General features: G+C 44.5%; 1 protein-coding gene across 2 annotated transcripts; it reads right to left on the bottom strand.

Annotated features, from left to right (window-relative positions):
* Positions 1–2,232: 2,232 nt before the first annotated feature.
* On the bottom strand, positions 2,233–6,826 carry LOC147630133 (putative mitochondrial saccharopine dehydrogenase-like oxidoreductase At5g39410). 2 transcript variants are annotated; one of them, XM_086811750.1, is made up of 2 exons: positions 5,481–6,826; positions 2,233–2,463 (listed from the first exon to the last, which is right to left on the bottom strand). In XM_086811750.1, exons 1-2 carry the CDS (start codon positions 6,775–6,777, stop codon positions 2,411–2,413), a joined length of 1,350 nt encoding a protein of 449 aa, XP_086667876.1. In that variant the 5' UTR covers positions 6,778–6,826; the 3' UTR covers positions 2,233–2,410. The 2 variants fall into 2 exon arrangements, with proteins under 2 accessions (XP_086667876.1, XP_086667877.1); XM_086811751.1 differs by lacking the exon at positions 2,233–2,463 and adding an exon at positions 4,984–5,149.
* Between the last annotated feature and the right edge of the window lie 913 nt (positions 6,827–7,739).

Here is a 7,739-nt window from a genome sequence, read left to right as displayed (position 1 = left end):
TTCGAAGACTATCCGACGTTATTGACGGATTATTTAGAGGCTATGCAGCTTTCGTCAAGTTAAGCAGAAGGGGATGTCACATGCATCCCGCACTTGGATGCCACGTAGACATTTCTGTACAGAAGGTGCAGGACCTGGGATGGTGAACTGGTCCCATGTGAGCCCAGTCCAGGACGAGTCAGCCAGGGATCCATCTCAGTCGTCCAAGGTCACGTGTGCATTGTCCTGCACATGAGTCCAAGGTCATGTGTGCACTGTCCTGCACATGAAACAGTGCCAGTCCGCGCTGTGAGTCTCCCTCTGGAATGATGTCAGTTCTTCTGTATGTTTGGTCTGCCACCAAATGTCAGACAGCTGTGTAGATGTAGGTATGCATCAGGTTTGGACACGGGGAAGGCTATGGGCCACCCCAAGGGGGCCAGGCAGCCCTAGGACTTACCCACCAGCCCAAGGAGGGGCTGGGCAGGCTGTCGGCCAGCCCAAGAGGGCTTGGCCAAGCAGCCAACTGGCTTTTGGGCCAGCCCAGCTAGTTGGCTAGCCCTTAGGGCAGCCTGGATTGCAGGCGGCCGGTGCCCAGGTGCTGCCCAGCAGCCTGCGCTGGCCTGGACAGCAGCCCACAGAGGCAGCCAGGATAGTCCAGCAGTCCAGTGTGAACACGTGGGAATTTTCAGCATTAAATGCTATTAAAACAGGTCGTAGTTTGTGCATTAATTTTCGTCACACGAAAAGAGTGCTGAATTCTGAGTATTGAAGTTACCGATTCTTCTCCGAAGCTTCCGCATATTACATGAGCCAAAAGTGGCTGAATTGCCAAAAATACCAAGGTTCATGTTTTTTTTTCCCAGCTTGTTGGTCAAGATTCTTCTAGGTGCCTCCCCCTCCTTTTGGTGCACATATGCATGCCCACAAGGTGATTAGTCCGGCCACACTTTAATGATGTGTGAACCTCTTGACTTACAATCCTTATAAGTCACACCAACAAATAGAATCCATACTCTGTTGCCATCTTTCAGGCCAAAATATGCCAGTGAATGCTTTAGCTTTCTTCTGTGGAAAATCCCCGTTCTCACTTGGGCTCTGCTCAGTGTGTGAAACACTAGTCACGATTGGTGAAGGAACCAAATGGTGATATCCCCTCCGTCTTATAAGACAATTGTCTGGCCCGATATCGATGGAAAATACTCTTCAAGTATTACAGATCCACTACCATACATGTATTGTCATGTCATGCTCCATAAGCCATACATGTATTGTCATGTGAGGCTCGGTAGGCCACACATGTATTGTCATGTCAGGCCCCTTATGCCATACATGTTTTATCATGTTAGGCTCCATAAGCCACACATATAATCTTGCCATGTCAGTGGGCTCACACTAGAGTCCTTCTTGGGGATCCATCCACCACGTATAGGCATAAACTACTCTTGGCATGTCCGTGGGCTCACACCAAAGTCATTCTTGGGGATCCATCCGCATATCTACAAAAGGCATAAAGTCCTGTTGGCATGTCAGTAGGCTCATACCAAAGTACTTCAGTAGGCTCATACCAAAGTACTTCCTGGGGATCCATCCACATACATGCAAAAAGGCATGCGCCATGGCATGATCGGTGTGAGAGTCCTTCCCCACAAAGTCGCCAAAACAAGCACATGCATGTCTTTGACCAGCCATACAAGCACAGAATACCTACCATGTTAGGCTGCAGAATAACTCAGAGTCTAGAATGAACCAATCCATGTTACTGATAAATAATTCATAGTTTTGTAACCGCATATGCGATATATTCTAGTGTCCCATACCACTAGAATACTCTCCATATGAGATCCTTGTATAGGCGACAATTCTAGCATCCCATTCTGTTAGGAGCCTCCAATATACAAGACCAAAACCATAAACTATTCATCAAAACCATAGAGAAGCCTTTTCTAGAATCAGAATGGTTTCCAAAGAAATGCCTTTCACAAAAATAACTTTCATGAACATAAACATGAGAAACACTCTCCACTTGCATCAGCAAGGGAGTTAAACATATACAAAATTCCAAATATTGGCAAAAGAAAAGCGTTAAAACATAAATACTTATCTTGATAAAAAGTCTGTGCCAATATACTTATGAACAATCAAAATTTATGGGGAGAAATCCCATAAATATCGCCTCAAATACCAAAATTTGCAACACCCAAAATAGTGTCTCTATGTAGACACAAAAATATGAAGTAGAACTAGATCTCCTTTGAAGCTTCGTTCTTTTTATGGCAAGAACACTGGCACCAATAACAATCGGGCTTGGTCCAACAACCCGTTGGTCCATCTTCTACCAAAAGAGCTTGTATCTTCCGTTCGTTGTCCTCCTTCCAAGGCATCTTTTGAGCCATCTCTTCCCTAAAAGAATGCTTGTCTCCACCACGGACTATAGGCAGCAGGATCGGAACAAGAGCCATCTTTCTCTTTTTGGAAGAATACCTAAAAGCTTCCTCAGCAACCAATATACAAGACCAAAACCATAAACTATTCATCAAAACCATAGAGAAGCCTTTTCCAAAATCAAAATGGTTTCCAAAGAAAATGCCTTTCAGAAAAATAACTTTCATGAAATACATCTCAACATAAACATGAGAAACACTCTCCACTTGCATCAGCAAGGGAGTCTAACATGTACAAAATTCCAAATATTGGCGAAAGAAAAGCGTTAAAACATAAATACTTATCTCGATAAAAAGTCTCTCGCCAATATACTTATTGTCACATGCACTCTGCACTCAGTGCATGGTGACAAGATGGCTCATCATCAGCAGTGTAACATTTGTACATTATTAGAACCCAATAGGATGATATTTATCGTACGCCGTGACCCCATTGTATATCCTCAGTCCAGGATAAGTCAGACATGAGCTACGTAGGTCATTCCTCAGCCTTAGCGGGTCAGTCAGTCAGTCAAGTCCCTTAACCCACTTAGAGAGAATCATTCATGCATGTAGAGTCAGTAGAAGCCTTAGGGTTTGCATTAGAAAGCACTCTGCATCTTGCATAATATGCATTCATATGCCTGTGTATCATTTAGAACATCCCAGAAGCCTTAAGGAATTTAATAGGATTTATCTTGTATTTTTTTTCATATTTTATGGTATTTATTTAGCATTTATTGTCATTTATAAACATAAACTTTATTAAATAAATGACCAACCAACTTGACCAATCCCTAGTTAGTATAAATAGACTTGCATAGGGCTTAGTTCATCATTCAGTCCTCAGAATCTAGGCGCCTCATATCCTCAGCCCCCCCAAGAGCATCCCTGCCTGCAGCCATAGTCTCATCTAGCCCTTGGAGCTTCTGCGTTTGCTTCTCCAGCCCCTTGAGAACCTGCGTTTCTGCTTCAGTTAGCCCTAGCAATCCAACGCAGCAGTACAGCATCCCTTGTACTCCAACGCAACAGATTCAGCAGTGCCATATAGCAGTACAGTCCCTATAGACCATAGGCGCAGCCATACAGTACCTCCACAGGCCCAATTCAGCAATCATATCTGCGTTTTTCTGCATACCTCTCAGCCGGCCTGTGTATAGTTCTCTACAGCCCTGCGTTTACAGTTCTACAGCAGCCCAGCCCTGCGTTTTCAGTTCTACAGCAATCCTACAATAGTATACCGCCTTTTGTGCATCTTCCATACATGCTACAGTCATCTGGTGTGAAGGTATCATATCATTCATAAGCATTTACAGCATAGTTACATAGCTTAGAACAGTCCACCGCAATCCTTCCTCAGCCTCAGGTGTGCAGCCCTTCCTCATGCCCTTGGGAAGAGTGCATAGGCTCAAGATCAGTTCATTGAGGTGTTTCTATAGCCGTGTACAGTTCAGCCAGGCTTCTGATCCTCCAAGATCTTGCGTTTGGCTTATCTACAATCCACAGTCATTCTCTCCAAGTAATAAAGCAAATATTATCTCCTTATCGGAATAGGGGGCCCTTCAGAGGGTAATTCGGGACCCAATCTGGTGTACAGTTCTCATATATCTCTCTCTCATCTCTTTTTTAAAGGTTGAAGTATTAAAGTGGATTGCTAAACTCACGAAACTCAGGATACAGAAGACGGTGTGAGCATTTGTGTGACAGGATCTTCCAATACAAAGAGTTCCGCTGCATATTACACTTATGAACAATCAAAATTTATGGGGAGAAATCCCATAAATATCACCTCAAATACCAAAATTCGCAACACCCAAAATAGTGTCTCTATGTAGACACAAAAATATGAAGTAGAACTAGATCTCCTTTGAAGCTTCGTTCTTTTTGTGGCAAGAACACTGGCACCCTGTTTGAGGGTCCAGACAATCTTAGATGGCCGTTTGTAGTCTAATATGGTCTCAATCGGATGATATGATCAGTTGGCCATTTTGGACCAAGTTGTGGGTTGGTCGATGTGGCAAACCTGCGTCCATGCCCAGCCTGGGCACTTTAAATAGACTAGTTTGGCAACATAGTGTTCATTGTGTTCATGCACTCTTATAAGCAAGACATCCTCTGTCGAGAGAGTCTCTCTAGATTGCTATCAAAGCTCCACATGGGTGGGCGGACAGTTTGCAAGCAGTAATAGTTTACTCTCCACTTCTTTCTGTAATTCAGAGCTTTGAATTGTGAAGATCCTGCTTGTGCTATTATGTTTTCTTAAAATTAAATGTCACTTCAAGCAAGAATCATGTTATTTGCATTCATGACCCTGCACATGCACAAACCAAGTGAATGCGTCACTCAAAGGAATGATAGAAGTAGCTTTGATTCCTGCTCATATCCTTCTTTTGTCTTGTGTTTTTCCTTGTTAAAACCTTGATCAAAAGTTGCCATGGTTGTCCACCATATAGTCACCAAAAGCATACCTAAATTGTCAGTCTTCCCATGCCAATGCAAGCTATAAACAATATCTACAATGTATCACCTTTGTTAAAGGCCCAAGCAAAACTTCTATCCCACCTCTAATTGTGAGGAAAGCTGCAGCAATCAGCCCTTCTCTTACTTTATTCAAAGGACCTCCTCTGAATGTTGTAAGAGAATATTACTTCTGACAGTCCACCCTTCACCGGCACTGTGCCCTCATGCAGCATACTTAGCTTGTGAAGCTTACAGTATATCGAAGTACTTGAGCTATTAAAGGGAACCTGCTTCCACAAATGCCAAGATTGATCCTTGCTTCAGATTAAATTTCTGTCAAAAAGCTTGCATAATGACACCTGATTGATTCTAAGGACACAATAATTGCATTTCTGGACTTGAAAGATGCGTGAAAACAGAATAAAATGAAACTAATGAGCATGTAAAAAGCCAGTATTACCATCTCCTTGCCCCCTTCTTATGCATCTTAGCTCATCCAGCATTATAAACCATACAAATCTTGATGTATAAACCAAGACAAAGTATCAAAAGAACAATAAGACTTCTTATTACAGTTTCACTTGATATTTTGTTTGGACATGAAGTCCAACGAGACACCATTGGCTTCGAGACGTTGTTGAAGATCTGTAGTACCGAACACAACGCCCGGTGTGTAGACCCCACCTCTAGGCAGTGTTCTACGTTGGTCCAGCATGATGAGGGCACATTGAACCAAGCATATGGGAGTAGTGATGTAGCCAATCTCAGGACCAGACACCACAGTGGTCACTTGCATATCCGGCGGAGGGGCATGAGAGGATGAGGCCATCATAGAGTCACTGTAGCCTTTTCCAACAAACCACAGCTTGAAGCTCGCTGCAGAGACCTGATCTTCAGTCGGGCCACCTCGCTGAAAGACTCCCAAAGAGAAAAAGTATGGGAAGCGTAAAAGGAGACGCCGTCCGAAAGTGAACATGGCAAGGGAGAGAATGGAGATGCCCATCCATATCTGACCCAAGACAGAGAAGATGTTAGGGATGGCAGAATACACACCAAAATGGACCGGGATGTAGTTGAGCTTGCGGGCCAGAGCCATGGAGGAAAGGCCTTCATTTTCCTCTTCATCTATGGATGGTGGACCGCCAGAAGCAACAGTGGACATGGTCCTACGCACCACGGCGGAGTCGGCACTGGGTAGAAGCACTGCCCACATGTTGAGGTCCTTCTTCCATGAGATAAGAGCGGGCTTTTTGGCAGGAGCACCAGGAACCGTAATCCTAGCCCTAGCTTTCTTGGTCTGGGCCCTCAGTTTACGAAGCTCACCGGCACTGGAGACGCCCAGGACGGCAGACTCCCAGGTGCCCAGGTTGCCCACGATCTTGGTTGTGGATGCTAGCTGAAGGAAGCAGTCGACGGAATTGGGAACCGATGGGGCCTCCCACTGTCTGAGGTGATGAAGAAGCCCGAATTCGGCAGGGATGGAGTCATAGCCGCAGGCGGAGACAAGAAGGCATCCTTTCTCTGTGGCCGCCTCGTGGTAGAGGAGCTCCATCCTCTCCATAAACTCCGGCTCCCCCGTGATGTCCAGATAGTCGGCCCCTGCTTCCACGCAGGCCGCCACCACCGGCTCCCCGTACAGGCGGTACGGCCCCACGCAATTAAGCACCAGCTTGGTGCGGCTGCACATGGCCAGTAGTGAGTGCGAGTCGTCCACATTGGCCTCCAACAGGGGCAGGGCCGGAGGTGTGGCCGGAGCCGCCGCCCAAGCTAGCGCTGCCGCCAGCTTGGCTCTACTCCGGCCGGCCAAAGCGATCCGCCTGGAGCCATCGTTGGCGAACTTGAGGAGCTCCCGCACCACGTACTTGCCAGTGAAGCCCGACGCGCCGAAGATCACCACGTCCACCGCATCCGCCATTGCTCCCTTCCCTGAACTCAAAGGATAGCTCGCGGCTCTTGAACAACCTTTTGCATGTCGCATTGAAATCATCAAGTTTAGTCGGCAAAGTCTAGTCGCCAATTAAAATCAACAAGTTTTGTCTGCATTAATTTTTTATAACAAAAATTCCTATGGATTCACATTTGAGAAAAACATAATAGAAATATCATTTTTTGATCTTTCATGTTATTACAATACCAATTTTCTTTTTTGGCATAAAGGAATACTAGTATTGGACCTGCGCGTTGCTGCGGCGGCGGCAGGTAGAGTTCCAGAAAAAATAGGCTCGGTTTCTTCGAGATTTAGGTCATGTTTTAAGTAAACACAATACATTATTTCAAGTGACTTCATATATACATATCTCAAAATAGCATCCATGTCTCATAGATTTATAGTGAAAACAAAAATATCATAGTAATGTAGCATACGAAGATACAAAAAAGGACCAATATTACATATTCTCAAAATGCATCACAAAATACGTATTCTCAGTCTCAGTAATGTCAGAATCAACAAATTGAATCCTTCTCTCGTGAGAAGGATCATTCATTTGTCTCCTCACAATACGCTCTCTATTGTAAAGCGGTGATCCATCCCGCACATGCTCTACTATCGATGAATGCAAAGGACCTACACAAACGATACAACGATAAATCAAATCTCAAAAGGACCTGCACACATAACGACACATCGATAAATAAAATCTCAAAAAAATCTTATAATAGAAAAACATAATCAAAATTATCTCGTACAATAGAACATCGAGTGGATGGTACATGAGGAGCTCTAGTGTAGTATAAAACCCATAACGAATACCAATGGTCATGATGGATGTAAGAAACAACCAGTCATCGAGTACTGAATACCCCTCAAATGATATAAAACATCTGTCCATCTCTCTCCAAAACAAATAGACACTCTACTCCTCATCAGGAACACCG

Source organism: Cibotium barometz, chromosome 17, assembly GCF_041138505.1.
Source record: "Cibotium barometz isolate CiBa-2024 chromosome 17, ASM4113850v1, whole genome shotgun sequence".
Classification (NCBI taxonomy): Eukaryota; Viridiplantae; Streptophyta; class Polypodiopsida; order Cyatheales; family Cibotiaceae; genus Cibotium; species Cibotium barometz.
The sequence above is the reverse complement of the archived record's forward strand: the minus strand, read 5'-3'. Positions and strand labels throughout refer to the sequence as shown.

Excerpts from the sequence above, each read along its gene's own strand:
- LOC147630133 (XM_086811750.1), bottom strand. The coding sequence starts at position 6,777 with ATGGCGGATGCGGTGGACGTGGTGATCTTCGGCGCGTCGGGCTTCACT. Across the intron at positions 2,464-5,480 it reads ACAACGTCTCGAAGCCAATG|GTATTCTTCCAAAAAGAGAA; the intron begins GTGTCTCGTTGG and ends GGAAGCTTTTAG.